Source organism: Ipomoea triloba, chromosome 11, assembly GCF_003576645.1.
Source record: "Ipomoea triloba cultivar NCNSP0323 chromosome 11, ASM357664v1".
Taxonomy (NCBI): domain Eukaryota; kingdom Viridiplantae; phylum Streptophyta; class Magnoliopsida; order Solanales; family Convolvulaceae; genus Ipomoea; species Ipomoea triloba.
The window spans coordinates 21,265,743-21,291,311 of NC_044926.1; the positions used below are offsets into that span (position 1 = coordinate 21,265,743).

General features: G+C 37.6%; 2 protein-coding genes and 1 non-coding gene across 3 annotated transcripts; 2 read left to right on the forward strand and 1 right to left on the reverse strand.

Moving 5' to 3' along the window:
- Positions 1-3,186: 3,186 nt before the first annotated feature.
- On the forward strand, positions 3,187-13,739 carry LOC115996086 (probable leucine-rich repeat receptor-like protein kinase At1g68400). Its single transcript, XM_031235227.1, has 3 exons — positions 3,187-4,012; positions 5,139-5,534; positions 13,093-13,739. The coding sequence occupies exons 1-3, from the start codon at positions 3,187-3,189 to the stop codon at positions 13,737-13,739; spliced, it is 1,869 nt and encodes a 622-aa protein (XP_031091087.1).
- On the forward strand, positions 7,429-7,500 carry TRNAP-AGG. Its single transcript has one exon. It is a non-coding gene; the product is annotated as a tRNA-Pro (tRNA).
- An 8,397-nt stretch (positions 13,740-22,136) lies between the features above and the next one.
- Positions 22,137-22,985, reverse strand: LOC115996087. Its single transcript, XM_031235228.1, has one exon. The coding sequence runs from the start codon at positions 22,983-22,985 to the stop codon at positions 22,137-22,139; it is 849 nt and encodes a 282-aa protein (XP_031091088.1).
- Between the last annotated feature and the right edge of the window lie 2,584 nt (positions 22,986-25,569).

Genomic DNA, 25,569 nt, shown 5'->3' on the forward strand with positions numbered 1-25,569 from the left:
TTTTTTTTTTTTTTTTTTTTATTATTAAAAATTAGTAAACATATTGCTGAATATAGAGTTGTCCAAAAAGTGTGAATGTAGAGGTTTCAAAGTGTGAATGTAGAGTATAGAAATCGTGAATGTAGACTTATGATTGTGTGAATGTAGAGTTACCCAGAAATGTGTGAATGTGGAGGTTTCAAATTGTGAATATGGAGTATAGAAATCGTGAATTTAGAGTTATGCATGTGTGAATCTGTAATAGAGTTAAGAAGTTCTAGCAACTTGTAGCCCTGTAATGTGTGAATGTGGAGTTCTCAAGTTGTGGATATGGAGTATAGGACCTGTGAATATAGAGTTTTGAATGTGTGAATGCATAATAGTGGTAATATAGTTACTAAACATATAATCATGTAATGTGTGAATGTGTAGTTTACAAATTGTGAATGTAGAGTATAGTGTATGTGAATGTAGAGTTTGTGTTCCACACTTCAGGCCAATATGCTTAGTAAAAAAAAAAACGGCGTCGTTTTTGGACCCAGGTCCACCTTGCAAGGTGGACCTGGGTCCAATACGACGTTGTTTCACAATTTAAAAAAAAATAAAATTAACGGCGGCTCCTCATCGCAACAGAACACAAACTCTATATTCACAGACCCTATACTCCACATTCACAATTTGAAAACTCAACATTCACACATTACATGGCTATATGTTTAGTAACTATATTACCACTGTTATGCATTCACACATTCAAAATTCTATATTCACAGGTCTTATACTCCATATTCACAACTTGGGAATTTCACATTCACACATTACAGGGCTATATGTTTAGTAACTATATTACCACTGTTATGCATTCACACATTCAAAACTTTATATTCACAGGTCCTATACTCCATATTCTCAACTTGGGAACTCCACATTCACACATTACAGGGCTACAAGTTGCTAGAACTCTATTAACTCTACTACAGATTCACACATTCATAACTCTACATTCACAAATTCTATACTCCGCATTCACACATTACAGGACAGCTAGAACATTGTTAACTCTACTACAGATTCACACATTCATAACTATACATTCACAAATTCTATACTCCATATTCACAATTTGAAATCTCCACATTCACACATTTCAGAACTATATGTTTAGTAATTTATTGGACCCAGGTCCACCTTGCAAGGTGGACCTGGATCCACGGCATAATTTGCGTGAGTGAATTTAATTAAATGGGCTATGATAATTGTATTCATTTAATTAGTCCAAATAATTTTAATCTTGGGTTATTGAATTAATTAATTAATTAATGCCAAAGATTTTGTGGTCAAGTGGCACCCGGTGTCCCGATTAACACTCTCACATGGATGATGGGAGTGAGATCAATACTACATTGTAACAGAGTCAGTAGTACTCAAAAAAAAAACTCTTAGTATTTTTTATTTATTTATTAGATACATATTAAGGGAGTTTGTTATGGGGTGGAAGTTACATTTTCTTCCCAATAAATAAAGCTCATCCTTTCATTCCTTGCAGTGACGTATCCAGGATTTCTTTTGAGGGGAGCGAAGAAGCAAACACAAATGTTAAATTAAAATTACAATCAAACATATTGAAGAGAAAAAGTAAAAAAAGGTTTAGCCAAAAAGGTTTTAATTGGGAAGGATAAATGATGTCATTTCTTTAAAATAATAAGGTTAAAGATGAAAAAAAAAAATAGGAAGCTACTAGCTTATTTTGAAACGCTACCTTAGATAGCGTTAAAAAATAAGCTCTTATTTTAAACTATTAACTTATTTTAAGAACATTACCAAACAGAGTTTATAGCTTATTATTAGCTTAAAATAAGCTATAAGCTTTGTTTTAACAGAGCCTATAAAACATAATTAATTTGATAAAATAATTAAAATACAAAACACATTATAAACTATACATCTTATTATTAATATATATATATATATATATATATATATATATATATATATAGCTATTTCTTTAAAAGAAATAGCTATATATGTAATATACAATTAAAAGGCTAAGGACGCAGAATAATATATATATATAGCTATTTCTTTAAAAGAAATAGCTATATATGTAATATACAATTAAAAGGCTAAGGACGCAGCTGGACACAAGCTACGGACGATGCAACATCAAGGAGTCGAACCCTCGCCATTTGCTATACAAAACAACACTCCTACCAACTCTGCAAGCTTATCAACAATTAAACTTTACTTTTATATATCTATATATAAAACATGTACTATATATACATATATACATACAAAGGCTATATATGAGGTGGGGGTGGGGGTGGGGTGAGTGGGGGCAGCTGCCCCCACTGCCCCCAGGGTGGTTCCGTCTCTGATTCCTTGATTCCTTTGAATCACACTTGAAGAGTTTAAGGCACACTTAAAGATACTTTGAAATTCTAGAGAGTTCTTTCTTGACATTAATTTTTAAGTTGACATCTCCACTTTGTCACTTGAATTCGATCCAGAGGCCCTTCCGTATAACTTTTCAAAGGTTAATATAGTTCACAGTCATGTTTGCTAAGACAGCAGTGACTTAGTTTTGCTTTTGTCTAATATGTTTAAATGCGATATCACAAAAAAATCAAATTTAAAAGTAATTACAAAATATCGATCAAAGAGTTGATTTTAGGAATGAATGGTAAAGTGCGGAGTAAAATGGAAACAGGGGAGAGGGAGTACATACATTGATTAAACAAACAAATTAAAATAGTTGGGCGTAGCCGCTATCACGTCCCCGTCCACGTCTCGGAATCTCTACCTCCTCGATGGCCTAGCCTTGTGCCTTGCCTACTACGTCAAAGCTGTCTTAAATAATTCCATCTATCTAAATTATTCAACAAACGCTATATCATCATCATATGCCAACAATTCCACAATCAAATCCACATCAATCATCAAGATTTTCCCACCCCAGGCCACCCTGCAATTCTCAGATGTAATTAGTTCACCAAAAATATCATCAGTATAGTACAGTGATAATCTGGAGGGTATGGTTAAGTAGAAGGGACTTTGATCCTTGGTTTGGGGTATGGGGTAGTTTTAAATTTTCAGGTCAACTGTTCCATCTAATAGAGGTGCCTACAATCTAGTAAGGGGTTAACTACTGTGTCCTACGGTTTTGGCCCTGGGTCGCACCCAAAAAAAAGAGAGGATAGTACAGTGATGGCAAAGACCAGTGGTGAGGTGTTTGGCGTTGTTTTCATGGCTGTGATGGTTTTGGCAGCCTCAGAGATTTACCCAGAAGAAAGAAACGCTCTGTTGCAACTCAGGGATGGGCTTCAATCCAATGCCAATTTGCATTCCAAATGGACAGGCCCGCCCTGCCAGGGGAATAGCAGCAATTGGCCTGGAATTGCCTGCTCCGATTGGCACGTTACGCGCCTTGTTCTCCCAGGGATTAACCTCACAGGTTCCCTTCCCGTCTCTTTCCTGCAAAACTTAACTCTCTTGAGTAAGCTCGACCTCACCAACAACTCTATATTCGGCCCTCTCCCCAATCTCTCCTCCCTATCCCACCTCCAGTTCCTGTTCCTCTCGCAAAACCGGTTTTCGGGTTCTATCCCGCTGGGATATATTCATATCCCGAATCTCAAAAAGTTGGGGCTTGACCGCAATGGTCTTCAGGGTTCAATCCCGCCTTTCGATCAGACAAGTTTGATTGGTTTCAACGTGTCGGGAAACCGCCTGGAAGGGAAGATCCCGGAAACCGCTGCCCTGCAGAGGTTTTCGGAGAGTTCGTTTGGTGATAATCCGGGTCTGTGTGGAAAGCCTCTGGACAGACCTTGCCGGATTCCTCCGCCGCTGCCGCCACCGCTACCTTCTCCGCCGCCGCCTACAATGAAGAAGAAGAAGAAAGGTGTTGAGGTGTGGAGTATTGCTTTGATAGCAGGTGCTGGTGGTGCTCTACTCACTCTCTCCATCATGCTTGTTCTCTTCTGGTGTTGCTATAGAAGGACCCTCAGAAAAAAAGAACAAAGTGAACAAAAAGGTATGTATATATGCTCCCATAGTCCCATATATTTGGGAGAGTTACTACTATTAATATGGACAAATTGTAATTTATGTCCCTCACTAAGTCAATTATCAATGTCACACTTGAATTATTAATGGTATAAATATTATATCTCAATTTTTAAAACGTGATATATATTGTCCCGGCCTCTCCTTAAATTATTAGTGTTAATATGGTTAGTCATTGTTTTCTCTGTTTGAAAACCACGTTTTTTTTCCTTCATTTTCTTTAATTTCTTCATTTGTTCTCCTTTCGTGACAACAATGTTTCTACTTCTTCCTATTAGGAGAGTGACAATATATGTCACGTTTTGAAAATTGATGGGCAACATTTACACCACTAATAATTCAGGGGTCGCATTTATAATTGACATATTTGTGAGGGCAAAAATTAAAATTTTCCCTAGGTTATATTTTTGCACTTAACATATTATGTGTATGCATTAATAGATTATGTGTATGTAACTGAATTGAAGATACACAATATATTAACTACTGATTATGTGTCAGTAAATAAATTGAAGATACATAATATATTAACTATTGATATATAGACATATCATCCTCTTACATAGTTTATTAAAAGGAAGACACGTAATATGTTAATTGCATATACATATTTTTGGACTAAGGTTTACAATATAGGGTGGACCTTGGTCTATGATATAACAATTGTTGCTCTAGTGGTAGGGGTGACAGTTTCAACATGACTTGTGGGGGTATATACCCAAATTTGTCTAGCATGAAACATTTTTTTATTTTTGGTGATAATAGGTGGCGAGTCTAGTAAAGTAAAAATTATATACATAAATTCTGTTAAAATCTTCACTTATCTCACCATGTTAGTATTTTATATACACATATTTACTTCTTTATTTATATATAATTAATAAATTAATAGTAAAACCATTGGTTTGTAAATAGACAGTATTTGGGAGGATGTAAATGTAGGTCTATACAAGGAATCTGTTTACTTTGAACATAATATCACACTGTCATTGTCAAGGTTCGAAGCTTGGTCTCTTCTGCTAAATAAAGTTTACTGAACTTGTTTGTTAAGATTGTGCGGGCATTAATTTAGTGATTCCTAATTATACACACAGAGAGGGTTCCAACGGAGCATACTGAAAGGAGGAGTCCCTGGTCTCGTGGCCCAGAAGACCCAGAGAGAAGAGTGGAGCTGGAGTTCTTCAACAAGGAGGGCATAACAGGTGGTTTTGATCTGGACGATTTATTGAGAGCTTCTGCAGAAGTTCTGGGGAAGGGGAAGCTCAGCACGACGTACAAAGCGACGCTGGAAGGCGGGAGTGTTGTGGCGGTGAAGAGGCTCAGGCAAATCAACTCTACGAGTAAGAAGGAATTCATCCAGCAGATGCAATTACTGGGGAATTTGAAGCATGAAAACCTTGTGGAGATCATCTCGTTTTACTATTCTAGAGATGAAAAGCTGATTATATATGAATACATCCCCCACGGAAGCTTGCACCAGCTGTTGCACGGTACGCTCACTTCTTTATTCAACATTTTCTTTAATGTTGTTTCCCATGCCTATATAGAAAAGTGAAGTTTTGGTCTCTGAATTATAAGGCATATGTAATTCTCGTCTCTAATTAATATAGGGTTTCAATATTATCAAGGTCGGTTTTTTGATTTGCGTGGTCCTGTGCTGGTAAATAAGTGAGACCCTATCAAAGTATAAATAAACTATAAATTGCGAATTGAAAAAAACTAGAAAAGTAATCGCGTGAATATTACGGAGTAGTATTTTTTTTTTTTAATAATACGTAGTAGAATTTAGATCAGTCATGAAAACTTAATTTTGAGCCAATATAATCACAAATACATATACTAACTATTGGGTCAGGGTTGAACTAGAGGCCCCAAAATTTTGGAGCCCTGCGTTGTTGCATATCTTGCATGCCTTAAAATCCGGCCCTGAATAGTATATATTACCCATAATTAGTCACCAAGGTGACATATTTAGGGCAACTTCATAGTTAAGGATTTTGTTGGGTTTTTGCATTGACACTAGGAAAGAAAAGGGAGAGGGAAGTAGAAAAAAAAAAAAAAGGAAAGAACAAAAAAAAACACAAAAATCTAATAAAAAAATAAAAATTAAACATTTCTGGGCCCAGATATGCAACAAACGCGCGCCCAGGTGATAACTTTTTTCCATTTTTGTCAACATTGGGTCCCACAAAAAAATTGAACTTGCAAGAGTAAAAGTCCAAAAAAATCACCCCACATCAGTAAAAAAGAAAGAAAAAATCATCTTTAAGTTTTTTCTTGCAAAAGACTACCAAAAAACCACTAATGTGGTTAATTTTAGTCTTTGTTTTGACAGATATCATTACTATAAATAGAAAGATCCATGTGTTTAGTCGTCATTGTTCTGATTGATATCATTATTTTAGATTTTCCAAAGCTGTTTCTAGAATGAATTTTAATTGAGGGTAAATTAGTATCTTCTCCCAAAAGGTTGAATTCCTAACCCAAGGGCGTCCCCCCACGTCTCGGCCCGACAAAGCATATGAGAGGATGTAAATCATGGTAAATTAGTATCTTTTGAATACTATTAGTACTTCTTTAAATTATTAAATTTTTTAATTCTCACATTACAATTTGAATACCCTAAATGCAAAAAAATTTGCTCTCTTTTCCATTCAAAATCCACTAAATCATCCACGAAGATTATATCCAATGTTTAATAGGAACTTGCTTGGTGTTATTTAAGTTTTTGTCCAAGTAAACCAATCTGAAAATAGAACTTTGCCCAAAAAAATTAAACCTCCTCCCATCAAAACAAGAACAAAAATATGTTGTCCAACTGGTCATAGAGATGAAATTTGTCATAAGAGATTAAGGATAGTCTTATCAGTAGTAGTGTGAGAGCAACCACTCAAAATGAGTGAGGCTCATTGTGCGTAGTGAGCAAAAGTCTAGCCTCTATTGATCAGTTGAGTCACAATGGTTTACCCCTCCATAAACTATCGAGCCGATGTGTGAGGATGCCTGGGTGGGCAATTCCACCTTTTGTCAAAAGAACAACAATATACTGCCTACATGGACTTAGCTCACTGGTTCATTAAGCAGTATTTGGGAGAAGAGAAGTCAACAATAGACTAATATCAATACAAATATTAATTCTTAACATGTCCCCACAAGATGGAGGAACCGTCAGTTACATCAATCTTGAACCTAAAATGCTGAAATGGTACAAATATTAATTCTTAACATGCCCCACAAATGCCCTTTATGGATAATTGGGTACTAACTTTTGTGTGATTTTCCTTTTTCACCGTGACTACTGACTATACACAACAAGGCAAAAGATATTTGGAATTGGGGTAGTCTTTGTTTGATTTTACTTTTTTTGCAAAGTCCTACCAATAAGGGCATTTGGTCTAGTGGTATGATTCTTGCTTAGGGTGCAAGAGGTCTCGAGTTCAATTCTCGAAATGCCCCAAAACTCTTATTTTTTTCAAGAAAGCATTATGTATGAAACTCTCGGTAAAACAAAATTCTTCCGTTGGGTAGCTAATGAGGTCGGACCTCGTGCCCCCTTAGCGTACGATAGCCCTTTGTTTCGAGCCCTTAGACACCGGGCCGTTAAGCTCTTCCGTTGGGGTTGGTACACGCGAGGTTGGACCTCGTGCCCCCTTAGGGTACGTACGATAGCCTTTCAACCCGAGGCTCTTCCGTCGGGGTTGGTACGCGAAGTCGGACCTTGTGCCCCTTAGGGATTGGAGGAGTTGGGTAGGTACCCCATCCCCCCTAAAAGTAGTGAAAATGAGTCCATGGCGAATTTTTATTTCTTTATGTCCCTACAAGATGGAGGAACCGTGAGTTACATCAATCTTGGACCTAAAATGCTGAAATGGTACAAATAGTAATTCTTAACATTCTTCCCACAAGATGGAGGAACCAAAGAACACGAATTAGCAGTTTAGGCAATGCATCAACTACTTGATGAGGAACATATAGAGGGGGTAGTGACGAACATATAGCGGGGGCAGTTTAGGCAACACATTAACCACTCTCTCAAAATGTAGAGACATGATGAACAGAACAATGATGAAAAAGAACACGACTTAGTAGTTTAGGAAATACATCAACCACTTGATGACGAACATACAGAGGTGGTAATTTAGGCAACAAATTAACATCTTGATCAAGTGTATTGACATGACGAATAGATAGAGACCCCTCTACAACCATATCACATACAAAAAAAAAATCTAAGATAAGATGCTCCATCCTTGAGTGAAAGACCATATTCTTACAAATGTAAGTTGCCCTGAGATTATCACACAACAAAGATGGTGGTTGTGCTAGGCGAATACCAACCTCACGTAGTAGGTTCTGAATCCAAACATGCTTAGAAGCACCTTGTGCTAAGGCTTGATATTCAGCCTCCGTCGAGGACCTAGAGATTTTTTATGATAAACAAACTTCCAATAAATAGCGTGATTTCCAAGATAAACTACATAGGCAATAGTAAAATGACCTTTATCTCGTAAACTACCCTAATTGATCGAAATGGAAAAGGTAGTCAATGCTAAAGGAGCATCAAACTTTAACAATAAGTCTTGATGAAAGGTACCTCCTTTAAGTACCAAAGAACATGTTTTGCAGCCTGCCAATGTTCCTCATTTGACGCATGCTTGAATTGTGCCAACTTATTTACAACATAAGCTACATCCTACCTTGTTATGAGAAAACACTACAAAAGCCCAATTAATTGACGATAACCTGTTGCATCATTTACACGATTAGATTCACTAGTTTATAATAGGGAATCTGAAGCCATATACGTGAACACCTCTTTCGCACCTTCTATCATGAATCGAGTGAGTATATATGCCAATAACGCCCTTGAGAGAGAAACAAAACAAAATCAGTAGGCATTACCTTAACTCTAAAAAAGTGATGAAGAGAACCAATAACTTTAATAGAAGACCTGTTGGCCAAAGTAATAACACATGCATCTAGAAATTTGAAATTACTTTCAATGAGGATTATGTCATCAACATTAACCAGGAACTCAGGAAGTAAGCCATAACTCCCTTTGAAGCATAGTTAAATAGAGATATATCCACCCTAGAGTGAGTAAAACTTGCTCCAAATTACAATTAAAAGAATAAAAAAATCTGACTACTCCAAATACCAAGCACATGGTGCCTATTTGAGGTCATACAATGTTTTGCGTAACTTACTACCAAAGGATTGATATTGGGCATCATAATACCCGAGTGGTTGTTCCATATAGACATCTTCATATAAAGTACCATGTAAAAAAGCATTGTTTACATCTAATTGACAAATTGACCACTTGCGACTAAAAGGTATTATGAGAATGATTCGAATGATGAATAGCTTCATGACGGGACTAAATGTCTCAAAATAATATCGACTTGACTCCTACAAACAACCTTTTGCTACTAGGTGTTCCTTGTAACGATCTACTATGTCATCCAACTTTTGTTTGATACGATAAATCTATTTGCAACCTATATGACTTTTACCATCTCTTGGAACATGTCTGATTTTGTTGCAATGCAGCAAACTCACTATCTATGGCATCAGTCCAAGAGGATCCTTCAACCCCTTGTGCAATATTGGTGGGTTCTAGGGAGATCGACAATAGGTGCATGGTAGTTTAGTTGACAAACTTGTCCCCATAGTATTTTAGGCTTGGTTTACGAAGACAAGTAGATTGTCTTGGTGGTATAGGTAGTCCAAAAGCCTCTATGAAGAGTGGCAATGGTTGAGACAAAGAGCTAGAGTTTGACGTTGACAAAGATGACGAGAGATTAAAATAAAAAGAATTGGGAGTAGAAGTAAGGGAGTGATTTGGATTGTTAGTTGAGCCATGTTAAATTGATGCTATATTCAAGTCATCCTAAGACGAGAATACATGAATCCTGAACAGGTAGAATTGGATTATCATGTGCGTAAAAGATGAACTATTTATTAGATGGAAAATTTCCTTTGAAGGAAAACTATTTTAATGAATTTGAATAGTTTAACAGTCCCATTGTATTTGGGAGTACGACCAAGACACATTTCTACATGGGATGCTACTATTTGTACTACATATGGCCAAGACACATTTTGACAATGTGGCGATGACGATGTTTAACAGTTCCATTGTATTTGGGAGTATGTTGTGGCAATGTGAATTGTGATACTTATTGGGCATCAGTCGGGTTGGCCGAGTTTAGTCCATGTTCGATTCGAGACGTGGCGTTGTGGCTTACCATGGAGGGTGTGGTTAAATAGTTAATGTCCACCTACTTATCGATCACCAATTGGTTTTAAGTAAGACATGACAACCAGATAGTCAAAGAACACTGTGATTAAGCGTGCTTAACTTACAACAGTCATAGGATGGGTAACCCACCGTGAAGTAAGCATAGTGTAGTGCTGAGATCCATTAATACTCCAAAAGAATTAAGCATTGGAATTAGTTTGACAAATTCACCACCATTGTTAGAAAAGATGAGAAACAATAGTCTAACTAAAGAGTTTTTTAACTAGGCTTTGAACTGAGGGTACAAGTGTTTTTGGCAAAGAAATTGATAAATATAACATAATAGAAGTAACCATCAATAGACTTCTCTAAAGTACTCCATACATAAGTATAAATAAGTTATAATGTTGGGCGCCGGCTAGGTTGGCCGAGTTCAATCCCTTCTCGATTCGAGATGTGACGTTGTGGCTTGCCATCAAGGGATGTGGTTAAATGGTTAATGTCCACCTACTTATCACCAATTGATTTTAAGTAGGATATGACAACCACATAGCTAAAGAACTCTGTGGTTAAGCATGCTTAACTTACGTAGTCATAGGATGGGTGACCTACTAGGAAGTAAGAATAGTGCAATATTGAGATCCATCAATTGGTATCACAATCGAGGTCACGGGTTCAAGTCAATTGCAAGGTGAAAGCCGAGTCCAATCCCAGATGGGATGTGGGCATAGGTCAGGCCAAATCCAATCTTAAGAGGGGGATGATGGGCGTGGAGGCTAAGGACCAAGTCAGGCATGCTGCACAACTGAGCTTGGTGTTCAAAGGTTGTGGTAGGTGCTAGGAGGGAGATTGTTGGGCGTCGGCCGAGTTCAACCCCTGCTCGATTCGAGACGTGGCGTTGTGGCTTGCCATAGAGGGATGTGGTTAAATGGTTAATGTTCACCTACTTATCACCAATTAGTTTTAAGTAGGATATGACAACCAGATAGCCAAAGAACTATGTGGTTAAGTGTGCTTGACTTATAGTAGTCACAGAATAGGTGACCTATTAAGAAGTAAGCATAGTGCAACGCTGAGATCCATCATATAAAGGTTTGGAACTAGACAAAGAATTTTTTGAAAAAGACAACTTATAACTCTTATTGATGTTACAAGAAGAGTAATTATAATCATTAATAACCAAAGATCTAAAACCTAACTTATAAAGATTTACCAACTTCTTGAGAGTGTTGTTGGATGGGTAACCAAACCAGTGATACCAAGTCGATATAGAAGATTGAATTGTAACAGTTATTTGTGGACACAAGACAGTAGGAGCATAGTAGACATCTCTAGACGTTCTCCCCCCCCTACAGAAGTGATGTGCTTGTGAATAGATGCTTAATAAAAAAATGTGTAGGAAAGAATTCAATCGACATCTCCCATGCTTATTTCATCAGGCCCCCCATAATCTATAAATCAGACATCTCTTATGCTTATTTCATTAGGCCCCTCATAATCTATAAATCTATGAAATGCAGAGATACTAGACATCGCGTGATGGGAAATCCCACAATCGAAGATCCATTGAGACGTTGTCACCAGAGATGAGGTGATTGAGTTAGCCACCAGTTGATGATTCTATTTGATGGTTTTTTTACTAACGGGTAGTCAACGGTGAGCCACCACTACTATTCATAATTAGCGAAATAAATGGGAGAAAGATCATCTTTATGACAAATGCGTTAAAGAAACTGAGAATCGTATACCCCTCTTCATTAAGAAAGGGTATTTATACAAGAATTTATTACAAGAAAGTGAAAGACCAAGATTCCTAGAATCGTGCCTCACAATCAATACTAATAATCTTCCTAAAACTAAAATAGAAAAGTAAGCGATTAGGCAACGATTTCCTAAGGCCAAAACTTGTGACGGGTCACTTATCTTAGGCCTAGATCTATAAATCTTGGCAGCCAGTCCCTACAGAGGCGACTCAACAGAGGCCCTGAGGACCGGGGCCAGTGGTTCGACTGGTTTGGAGACTATGAACCAACTGGCCGCCCGATCACGATTACCACCCCCAACATCTAGTCCCCACTTTCTTGTGGCATCTCGAAGTCGAGGATGCAAGAAAGTAGTGACCAAAAGTCTGTCCAACCAGCCCCTCGACGCCAAGGGGCAATTGCTCAGTGAGGTAGTCTACTGTGGGGGTAGACCAACTGTATCCTTGCTAGAGCAGCTAATCACACCCTTCCATGCTATCGACAGACTGCTTACATAGCTTGTGTCTTCCCTCAGTGTTTGACTGGCGCATTTTTTGACCAGCTGCCCTACTCTTCCACAGCACCATTAAAGTATTTTTCTAATTCAACTACAATTTCATTTAACAATATACACTCAATATGTGCTACCTGCTATTCAGTTTAATTTTATACACACTGTAGTTTCATTACAACATCACAAAAAAAAAAACATGGGCGCACAACAAAAGTTAACAAATGTCATTTTCTTTTCAGTAAAAGAAATGACACCGTTTTGGTTGGTCTATGGTCCAATAGCTTTATGGACCATAGTCTAGTGTATAGATTGCTAGACTAAATCAACCAACTAATATCACTACAAATATTAAATATAAACTTGTACTATTGTTACTCTATATTAATTATGAAAGAAAATTACACATACATATTGCTATAACACAAAGATTAAAACTACATTTTTCAGATACTACATTGTAATAGAGTGCCGTATTAAAAAAAACTACAATTTTCCTTAACTATATATACATATATAACAACTTACTTTTGCTTACTTTATGGATACAGATAACAGAGGAATTGGGAGAGTTCCAATAAATTGGGAAGTAAGATTATCCATTGTAAAGGACATAGCCAAGGGACTCGCTTATCTGCATCACTCCTTACCATCCCACAAGGCGCCCCACGGCAACATCGCCTCCTCCAACATATTAATCCTACATAGAGACAACAACCATCGCCAAGCTTACCAACCCAAGCTCGCAGATTACGGCCTACTGCCCCTTCTCCCATCGCGGGAATCCTCGGCAAGACTAGCCGTGGCAAGATCACCGGAGTTCTACCAAGGCAAGAAGCTGAGCGGCAAGGCGGATGTGTACTGCTTCGGCATTGTTCTTCTGGAGGTGATCACGGGGAAGAGCCCCAGCGCCCTGCAGGCCTCGCCGGGAAACGCCGACGATGGTGATTTGACGGATTGGGTTAAGGAGGTTGTGAACAATGATTGGTCTACCGATATTCTTGACTTGGAAATACTTGCGGACAAGGAAGGGTACGATGAGATGTTGAAGCTCACGGACTTGGCTTTGCAGTGCACCGATACGCAGCCGGAGAGAAGACCAACAATGGGTCAAGTGTTGCGGAGAATAGAAGAGATTGAGGGTGAACGTGAAAGGAAACAGTTTGTGGAGTCCCATGAATCTCCCCATCTTTCTTAAACAAGCTCAAGTATGTTATAGGAAAAATTGTAATTTATGTGTCTTACAAATATGTTAATTATTAATGTCACCTCTTAATTATTAGTGATGTAAATATTGTTCTCCAATTTCTAAAACGTGACATATATTACCCTTCCCCTAATAGGAAAAAGGAGAAAGATTGTTGTCGGCGGGAGGAGAACAAATGGTGAAAGAAAATGGAGGAAAAAAATATGGTTTTCAAATAGGAAAAACGTGGATAATAATATTTACATCACTAATAATTCAGAGGAGGGGCAATATATGCCAGGTTTTGAAAATTGAGGTGCAACATTTACACCACTAATAATTCAGGGTTGACATTGATAATTTGCATATTTGTGAGAGGTATAAATTATAGTTTTCCTTATATTATATTGTTGAAATTGTAGTATAATTAGTTCATCATAGCATCATGGTTGAAAAAATCGATAGATGGTCCTCAGATATTCGTGGAGCGCTTAGGACACCTAGGTGGCGATTGACTTAGGCGCCTGTGCATTTTTTTTATTTAATTTTTAAAAATTTGTTAAAAATTGTTTTAATTTTTTAAATAAAGACTTAATCTTTATAAATTATTGGAATAAGGTTCAAATTTGTCATTGAACGAAATGTGAAAGTGAAATTTGGCCATTGAACAAAAAAAGTGCAGTTAAGCCACTCAACACTCCAAATGTGTTCAATTTCACCTGATAGTAGGTTAACACCCCATCTAGCAGGTTGCATGTTGACATTGAAAATGACTTGGCATTCTTTTTTAAAATTTTATTTGAGTGAATTCCTTTTTTGGTCCTACTGTTATTGGCGATTTTCCAATTTTAGTCCGCTTTAGTTATTTTTGCCACATTGAGTCCACATTTATTAGACGTGTTCCACTTTTGGTCCATCGTTAAGTTTCCCGTCTAATGGCCGTTTAACGCAGGGCTACTTTCGTCTTTTTACTTTGGTCTCCTCTATTTACCCTTTCAACCTTAACTCCGAGACTATGTTTGACTAAGGAAATGAGATAAGTAAAACCTAAACCTAATAGCGAATCTGATTTAGAGCAATTTTGATGGATCGAAGCATCGAAACCGTCTGTTCGAAGCATCAAAACATCCAAGCAAATCTCACCAAAATCGGCGAATTCTAATATGGGTAAACGAGAGGAGGAATCAAGGAAGATGGACAACAAAAACTTAGGTAAATCAAATTTCTGTATGTTTGCTACTATGTATTCTGAGTTTTGCGCTTATATACTCAATAAAGTAACCTAGGTAAAACATGTGGTAGTCATTTATGTATTGTGCTTTGTGTCATTGTCCTTTGTTGTCTGCAAAGGCTTGTACACACCTTTTAGGTGTTTTATGCTTTACTGATTTAATTTCTGGGTACCACATGCAATTCGAATCTGGGTAAATGTTTTAGTTTATGTTCTGGGGACCACATGTTCTGTGGGGTAGATGTGTTAGTTTATCCAATTCGAATTATATACACAATTATTAACAGGGGACCACATATTCTGGAAAATGTATATAAATTAATGTTTTGGGGACCACATTGTGTTGTTTTTTGTTGGTATAAAGGTTGTTTATTTTTCATTGTTTTCTTTTTGTGTATGGAAAAAATGCAGATACTTTTAGTCTGAAAGTTAAGACATAGAGGTTGCCTAGAAAAGAATCGAATAGGATATGCTGGAGGGAGTATTGATTGTTATAATATGGATATTGATTTGTGGGGAATGATAACTTTAAGGGAAACAGTTGAGGAACTAGGATATAACATGTCAGATAAATTTAAATACTTCACACCTACTAGTGGAGTCTTATTTGAATTACAAAGTGATAGCGATTGTTTGGCAATTTTTGATAGTGGGCAGTTTCCCAAACAGATTGAGGTTTGGGTGATAGGTGAGGGGGTTGGTGATGGTGAAACTCTAGTTGAAGGGCAAGAGCAGTGTTAGTCTGAAGGTGATGAAGAGTTTGATGGTTTTGAGTACAATGAGGATAGTGGGAGAAATGATGACTTAGAGTATGATGATCATGTAGATTAGGGATGGCAATGGGTCGGGTGTGGGTCGGGAAGGGCTACATCCATCACCCGACCCACCTTTCATTTTCTCCACCCACCCCCACCCCCAACCCGCATCGGGTGGACTTTTTTAGAATCCATCCTCACCCCTACCGGGTGCGGGTGTCCACTACGGGTACCCACCACTTATCAATTTATTTTTTTTTTCAAAAAATAATACTGAGTATCAAAATTACTTAGAGATAATTAAACAATAAAATTCATTACTTATACTAAAACATAAAACAATAGAAATATTATAATATAATAACTAAGTTGTTAATTTAAAAAATAAATTTAGTAGTTTAGATATAAAAATACTAAAAAGTTACCTAAAATTATTGAAACTTTTATAATTAACTATATACTAGTACTACTTATTTTACTATTATATATATGTATACACACATGGTGGGTCGGGTCGGGTGCTAGGCGGGTTTTGTACATAAAACCCGAATCCAACCCGACCCACCGCGGGTTTACATTTTTAAGATCCACCCCTGATCCACCACCCACTATCACCCAAAAAAACCCGATCCATACGGGGTGGATTCAGGTGATTATCCGCGGGGCGGATTGAAATTGCCATCCCTAATGTAGATCCAAATGTAGAGTTTGCAGGGATTGGGGCTGTTGAATCATCATGGCAGAATATTGGGAAGGATGGGACTGGAGCTGTGAAGGATGGGACTGGGAATGTGAAGGATGAGACTAGGGCTATGAAGGATGGGACTAGGTCTGTGAATGCTGGGAATGATGGACTGAATTTGTCTGATGAAGACAGTGGGAAGGATAGTGATGGGGATGAAAACTTTAAGTGGCCAGTGTTTAGGGCAAAGAGTGAGATGAAGTGTCCTAACTACTGTGTTGGCTTAACTTTTGTAACAAAGGATGAGCTTAAGGATGCTGTGTATAATTATGGTTTGAATACTGTGAAGGAATTAAAGTTTATGAGGAATGACAAACTTAGGATGTGTGTAAGATGTAGACAACCTGGTTGCACTTTCAAGATTAATATATGGAAAGTTAAAAATGCCATGTCTTGGAGAATAGTTAGTTTTCATGAAGAACATGATGGGTGTGGTTGGGTGTATCAAAACTCCATGGTGAAATCATCAAGAATTGCGAAGAGATGGATGAAAGAAATTGGGCACCGCACAGACTGGTCAACTACACAGTTTAGAGAGAAGGTGAAAGTTGATGACAAATGTGACATAACTAGAAAGCAAGCATGGAGGGCAATAACAAAAGCCAAGGCTGTAATTGAAGGAGAAGCTATTGACTTTTTCAACAAAATTTGGGAGTATTGCTTGGAGATTGAAAACACAAACCCCAAAGCATCATGCCATGTAAAGCTAGCTGATTTGTTGTATGAAGGCAAGCCTAGATTCCTTAGGATGTATTCCTGAGAGTATACCAAAGGCACAGAAATGGAAGGGACCTTTCTGCCCTACAATCATGAAAAAAATTTCTGTAATTGAGCATGCTGCTGCTAGCTGTATAGGGACTCAAAGTGATGAGCATTTGTTTGAGGTAAGCTGTATGGCAGTCAATGGGAGTTTAGAGCATCATAGTGTAGATTTGTTAAGGGGGGCTTGTAGTTGTAGGGTTTGGGACTTAACAGGAATACCATGTAAACAAGGGGTGTGTGCCATATGGATTAAGCATGGTAAAGGTGGTGCCACTCTGCATCATTATATCAATAACTATTACTCAATTAATAGTTACTTGAATACTTATGAAGGAAGGATTAAACCAATTGCTGGACCAAAAGAATGGCCTAAGTCAAGCAAGCAACCCCCACTACCCCCACTATACACAAGGAAGCTTGGTAGACCCAACAAATTGAGAAAAATGTATGCACCTGAAATGACCAATGATGGAGTACATTTGAACCGTAGTTTGATTGTCAAACATTGCAAGAAATGCAACAAGGCAGGCCATAATGCAAGAACATGCCCTACTGATCCTACTGCCAGAAACACAAAGGTATTGTTGCTGTATTTTATGCTAATTAAAATGCTGTTGTTTATTACATTATAGTGTAACTATAAATTAATTGGTTTTCATATTCTTGTCACCTAGCTTAATCCTAGAAAAAGGAAAGTTAGGCAGCACACTGCTACTCAAAATGAGGCTGCAATTGACCCTAATGCCAGAGCAAGAAAGGTAAAAAAGTTCATTATTGATGTAATTTATCAGTAATTAGTCATGTCATCCACTAATCCATTCTGCTTGTCAACTAGCTTGATACCAGAAAAAGGATAAGGAAGCCAACTGCTGAGCCTGCAAAATGACCATGCTGGAATGCCTGCTGAGCTAACTAACACTGGAATGCCTCACACTGACACTGCAAGAGAAACATAAGTTGCTTTAGAGGAGGATATTACCTATGATTTTTAGACTGAAGCTGTGGAGGTAGCTGCTATGTTTGACAGTGTTCCTGATGTTGAAGTGGGTGTTCAACAAGAAGAAACCACAATTACTCAACCACAAATGGACTTTGACAACACTTAGGCAGAAATTGGCCAACAAGTGACACAATCTGCTCCAAAAGTGACCAAAGCCACCAAGATTTCTAGTGTTCAACTTCGCAGAAGATATGGAACAAGGAACACTGTCAAGTCAAGATTCACCAACACCATTGACACTACTGTTAACATTGATTGAAATGCATGTAGTAGCTTGATGTTTTAATGTATTAACATTGCTATAGCTTTTGCTATTTTGCTATGGATTAGTGAACTGTTAGCTTGATGTTTTGGTGTTGTTAGCAAAGTGGTAGTCATCATGTAATGAATGTTTTTTTGGTCATAAAGGCAGTAATGAATGTTTTTTTGGTCATAATGGTAACTGTTTTGGTCATAATGCTAACTGGTTTTGGTCATAATGCTAACTGTTTTTGGTTTGGTCATTAACACACAAATGGAATTTAACTCAAACCAAACATAGCTCTGTCTAACCATTACGAATAACACACAAGAAAGTTTTATTGCCACTCAAACCAAACAATAACTACAAATAAATTATGGGAGCATAGGTACACCATAGCTCTCATTCTTCCCTATAGCCAAACAACACATTAACACTACAATAAGAAGTACAACAACCATCATGCTTGCACATTTTCTACCCCTATGTTTATCCTTCATTTCTTCTCTTGTTCACGAACTTTTCAACTTGGCTTTTAACTTCGCAATTTCTTCTTCATTTTTGACAATTACTTCTTCATTTTTGTTAATTCTCTTCAGGAGCCCGGGTATTATCCTGTTTGACCTAGGGCACATTGGGGGATCATACCACTTCACAAACCCACATGATCCATCCTGAAAATTGGAAAAATTAAACTTCAAATTGCGAAATTGCAAACTGCACAATTATAAACATTGACCCATTACATACATTTCTAAACTAAATAAACAAATTATGAACCTTACAACTTGAACATTCCCAATACCTCCTACCCGGATTCTCATTTGTCCACGATGTCTTCAAAACCATTTCTTGCCGACATTAACATTGTTCAATTGAAACCCATTCACCATACACGTAGCGCTTCAAAGAACTAGAAGAATTCAAACTCTCTTGATGGGAATACATGGCCTATACTGACTTTCGTGTACAATGTGCTTCAAAGAGGGATGATAATAGCTTAAAAGAGAGGAGATTAGAGTGTAAAGACGAAAGTAGCCCTGCCTCAAATGGCCATTAGACGGGAAACTTAACGATGGACCAAAAGCGGAACACGTCTAATAAATGTGGACTCAATGTGGCAAAAATAACTAAAGCGGACTAAAATTGGAAAAACGCCAATAATAGTATAACCAAAAAAGAAATTCACTCATTTCATTTTCATTTCTTTCTCTTATTCTTTTTTGAGTTAATAACCAATTTGGTCCCTCGACTATAGCGAAACTACCGATTTGGTCCTCGACTACCATTCTTACCAAATTACGTCCTCAACTATGAAAAAGTTACCCGATTTCGTCCTCCGTCTAATTCAGCCGTGAAGTCGAAGGGTAAAAGCGGTACTTCAGTATGGTCGCGCCATTCCGACCTACGTATATTAAAATGAACCCTAATCTTCTGCCTTTTACCTTCCTTGAGTAAGGTCGCGATATTCGTCCGCCATTGTTGTAAGCTTCAAGCTTCAAGAATTCAGTCTGTCAGCCTATGTATACAAGCAGTGAGGGGAGTAATAGCGATTCAAGATTTCACTATGGTGAGGCAAGATCCGTATGTCATTGTCACTGTGGGCATAGGTTGAAGGTCCGAACTTCATGGATGAATGAAAATCCCGGTAGAAGATATTGGGATTGTGCCTATGATAATCAAGTAAGGGTTTATTAGTTATTAAATTTATTTTTTTTGGATACTGAGAACGGTTGTCTACAGGGAAGGGGTGCTGGTGGGTGTGGATTTGTGAGATGGTATGACCCGCCAATGTGTTCAAGATCAAAGCAAATTATTCCTGGGCTATTGAGGAGAATAAATCGAAATGAGGAACAAATTGAAAGACTACAATCAGAGTTAAGAGAGACTCCTCCTACTGCCATGTTTCATAATTCAAATGTGAAGAGTTCCATTTCAAAGGGTTGTTTTAGAATACTGACTATTTTGTTTGTTTTGGTGGCAATAGTTATTTTCTGTAATTTTAAGGTTCAATGTCCTGTGGTTGCAAGGGTTCCTCTAGCTTAGAATATGAATGGTTGTAAGGTTTCCTGTGGTATTAGTAATCTATACAACTATGGTTGTAAGGCTTGCTATGTAATTACCAATCTATTGTAATGGTTGAATGAAGTCGTTGATCCTTGTTTGAAATTGTGTTTTAATAGTGGAATGAAATTCATTGTTTTTATCAATCTTGTACTTAGAATGCTACAATCTGCTTAATGCAAAATGAAAATCTTTTCCTTACACATTGCCATCCACATTGAAATAACTAAACATGACAAAGAGACCAATTGTCATCCATACATCCAAAAGACCATAACTAAACATGACAAAAAGGCAATTGTTTCCATATATCAAAGAGACCAATTGTCATCCATACATCCAAATGACCATAAGTTTGTCAACCATGCATCCAACAGACAATTACTTTGTCATACATACATCCAAAACACAAATAGTTTGTCTACATGGTATTCCAAACCACAAAAAATCCTAGCATTTGAAATCTAATCTATATTAATTGGTGCAGACTTCTTTCCACCAAATTTGGACTTAACCACACTTTTTGACCTTAGCATGTAGTTCCTTAATCTGGGCAGTCCCAAAGTCTTCTTCCCTTTTGCATTTGATGGATTTGACTCTAGTACAGATTGAGGTAGTTTTCCTTTGTTAACCTTAGTTGAAAGTTTTCTTTTTTTCTTTCCATCATGTTGCCTTTAATCCTGATTGGTATCATTTGTCATGCCATCAAATCCTGCATCATCAAATAAAGGCTTTATACTGTCTCCAACATCATTCAAAGGATCAACTATATTTTAAAAAAAAACACATGTTAGCATTTAAAAAGGAATCAGAACTTGACATGTTAGCATTTAAAATGGAATAAGAAGTTAGAACCTGGAATTTCCCATTCCACTGCCAGCTGGGAGTTCCATTCTAATCTCATTTCTTCTGCATCAACATTTGCATTATCAGCTTCTGCATAAACTTCAACCTCTGTCATTTCCCTTTGCACTTCAATTTCAGGGTGCCTTTGCACTTCAATTTCAGGTTGCCCTTGCCCTTGCATCTCAGTTTCAGGTTGCCCTTGCACCTCAGTTTCAGGTTGTGTTGGCACTTCAACTTCAGGTTGTGTTAGCACTTCAACTTCAGCTTGTTCATCTTCCCTTGCAACTTCAAGTTGTTCCCCTGCTCTTGCCACTTCAGGTTGCACTTCAACACCTCTTCTCTATAAATGTTTCAGTCAACAACAAAGAATTATTTAGACACAGAGATTACAAAATAAAACACAGAAGAACAAAAAAAAATTACTTGAGGACACCTTCGAATGTTATGCCCTCTCTGTTTGCATATTGAACAATGTAGGCTGACATTGCTTCTAGACATATGAATTCCATTTTTTGTCAATTCACCTGCAGATTTTTTCCTCATCTTCCTAGGTCTTCCAATCTTTGTAGTAAAAAGAGGTGGTAATGGAGGCTCCTTATTTGTCTCTGGCCACTCATGAGGCCCTAACATTGGATGGATATCACCCGAGTATGCCTTCAAATAAGTCTCAATTGTATAGCATGGATGCACAAAGTCATGTAGTGGAGCCTTTCCATATTTCAACCACAAAGCACATATAACATGCCTGCATGGTATTCCAGTCAGATCCTACTTCTTGCATGAACATGTCTTTGCTTCAATGTCAACTTGATGTTGGTCATAAGCATCCCTAACTTCAAATAGAACTTCAGTACTTTGGTATCCCCAATACCCTCCAGCTTGTTTCTCAAATACCGACAGTTTCTTAACAATATTTGGACAAATTTTCCCTGTCCATTTCTGTGCCTGCTTCCTACACTCAAACAGCCTAATCATAATCTGTTTTCTGACTATCTCAAGGCAATGAAGAAGTGGGGAGTCCCTTGCATCCAGAATCATGGCATTGAAACATTCACATATATTATTCACTAGGACATCAGATTTAACCTCAGTGGAGAAGTGAGACCTAGACCATTCAGAAGGATGTTTATCACCCAACCAGGCAAAGGCTCCAGCATCTATTGCTTTTAATTCCCTCATGGCCTGTGTAAATGTTGTTACAGTTGTGGCCCTAGCTGCTTTCCATAGAGCATCTTTAATAGGCATGCCTCCAAACCCAGCTACCTTCATGTTTGAATGTAAATGCCTAACACAAAACCTATGCTTAACCATTGCTAGTACTTCTTGAAAAGCTGGAATAAGGTCCTTCTGCTTATCAGACATGAAGGTGTAATACTGTTGAGACACATAATCAATTTGAAGGTCCCTACACAAAAGATGTAAAAACCAAGACCAAGACTGTGTATTTTCTCCTTCAACTAAAGCATATGCAATAGGATATATACCTTCATTAGCATCCATTCCAATGGCAGTAAGCATCATTCCATCGGCTTTATCTTTAATATGACATCCATCAACACCTACAAGTGGCCTGCAATACTTGAACCCCTCTTTACAAGCCTCCCAACATATATACATTCTTAGGAATCTTTTCTTACCTCCTTCATACTGAAGATCTGTTAACTTTACCCTACAAGTGGTCCTTAGGTTGGTTTTTTCCACCTCAGCAACGTAGCTTCAAATTCTATTAAAATTGTCTTCAAGTTCACCCTTGATTTCCTGCTTTGCAATGTTAAGAGCCTTGTATGCTTGCCTTATACTCAAAGAATGATGCTCATCAGTGCACACCTTCTCCCTAAATTCACTCATCTTCCAATTGCTATTTCCAGAAATCTGATTTTTCCACCTCTTTGCAACTAATGTTGATGTGATCAACTTGTTATCATTCACCCATGGGCAATTTTCATGCACATCATTAAAATCAGTCATCCTCCAAAAGGCCTCATCATTATCCCTCCTACAAGTAACCTGCCACTTACATGCATCTTGGGTACATATAGCCACACATCTAATCTTGTCATTTTTCTTAAATTTCAGCTCTTTACCAAACTGGACAGCATATGTCTTCACAGCATCTTTGAATTCACCTTTAGTTAGAAAAGATTTACCAAGTCATAATGGAGAAGGCAAATCTGGAGGAGGGGGGGGGCTTACAGAGTCTCCCAAGTTGCTGATTTCAATCTCTATGTCATTATTTGCAATAGGACCATCATCAAATAAATTCACCTCCTCATCAAAAGGCCTATGTTTTTCAGTTGATTGTTCACCCTTTTCCACAACACCATCACCTGCATACTCAACATCTTCTGTGTGTACTTGTCAAAATCTTGGTCATCAACTAACCATTGGTCAATCTCATAATCACTGCCTTCAAACTCCTCTAGCTCATCTCCTATATGCTCAGCAGATTCTTCATTTTCCCAATCAGATTCATCTCCACTATCCTCTCCTTCATTAACATGTTCATCTTCCCCTATTACCCCTATGATAACCCATATTTCAAGTACCTTAGGCCTTAAACCATAGTTCACCAAGTTCCAAGTATCCAAGTCTACAACTAGCTCTTCCAACCCATTATCAGTGTTATTAAAACACCTCAAACTATCTTCTTTCTTATATCCCAAATGTTGAACCTTCTCCCTTAAAGTCATGATACCCCATTCATCAGAATCCATGTCATCAAAACACTTTACACTACCTCCCACATACCTAGGTGGGTTACCTATCTCTATCCTGCCACCATGCCTTAATTTAAGGGTGAATGTGTAACTACTTTGACTACCTGGTTTTAAAACAAGTTAATAGGCACATAGTCAATACAAACATACTTTAAAGCTACTTTAACAAAGCCCAATGGATATTATGCAAATAAATAATAACAATTTCATATCCAGATTTAAGCTAGTAGACCCCATGTGCTAAAAATCAACTGCAAAAGTAATGACACAAGGTCCCATTCCAGACAGTTTGTCAAAGCATCTACAACAAGAGGACCACATTCATAGTAAAAGCATAACACTAACATACGAAGCACACTATACTACCATGAAATCTGCTTTTTATAATGCACACTTTACAATAACATAGCTGGATTCCATCAACAACATACACAGTATATACTGGAATCCATTAACAACACAGACACACATTACCCATCGTTGACATTCACTCAACATATATGCGACTGCAACCCATTACTCATGCACAAAACATACAAACTAAACTACACTACAAAAACACTTAATTGATGCAACGTTTGCGCGCTTGCGACCCACAGGTGTTCCCATCATCGACAATCGATCACCAACGAACTAGAACCAAGGATGAAGATTTTTCTTTTTTCGTATTTAGGGTTAATCGCTAATGGATTTGGGGATTTTTAACAAAGACTCTATTCTACACCGCCAGGTCAATCGTTAGTTTATTTGGTCCTCCAGTCAATGCTTGTGAAATTACTTTGTTGTCNAGTTTATTTGGTCCTCCAGTCAATGCTTGTGAAATTACTTTGTTGTCCTTCATTTAGACGGACACTTGACAGTGAATTAGACGGAGGACGAAATCGGGTAACTTTTTCACAGTTGAGGACGTAATTTGGTAAGAATGGTAGTCGAGGACCAAATCGGTAGTTTCGCTATAGTCGAGGGACCAAATTGGTTATTAACTCTTCTTTTTTTTTTTGAAAACCCTTTTCTTGCATAAAATCTGCTGCAGTACGCACCTAGTCCTTTCCTTTCTTTCTTTACTCTTTCTTCTACCATGTACTAGGCAAATTAGGCAAACTAAGCTTCAATCATTCTTTTAAAAAAAGAAGCTTCAATCAGAAATCCCCAAATCAAATGTGAAATTCTCAAATCACGTCTGAAATTCCTATTTGGTTCGTTGTTGCTTCGAGGTTTCATCAGATTGAAGTTTATCTGTTCGTAGCTTCATCAATTTGCAATTTCAATTTCTTATAGCCCATTTGGTTCGCTGAAAAATATTTGAAGGGTGTATATGTTCTTACAAAAGAACTAGGCACTGCAGCAGATTTTTTGCAAATTGTAATGATAGGAAGTGCACTATGAAGAGAGGTTTTAGCACTACATCTAGTAAACTTACCATACTTCTTAATGAATGGCCCAAGTAAAATGACATACGCTGTACTAATAAGCCCAATTGTCAC

Coding starts and splice junctions, on each gene's coding strand:
- LOC115996087 (XM_031235228.1), bottom strand. CDS start 22,985: ATGTATATATGTTGGGAGGCTTGTAAAGAGGGGTTCAAGTATTGCAGG.
- LOC115996086 (XM_031235227.1), top strand. CDS start 3,187: ATGGCAAAGACCAGTGGTGAGGTGTTTGGCGTTGTTTTCATGGCTGTG. Junction 4,013..5,138: donor AGAACAAAGTGAACAAAAAG/GTATGTATATAT, acceptor TTATACACACAG/AGAGGGTTCCAACGGAGCAT. Junction 5,535..13,092: donor CTTGCACCAGCTGTTGCACG/GTACGCTCACTT, acceptor TTATGGATACAG/ATAACAGAGGAATTGGGAGA.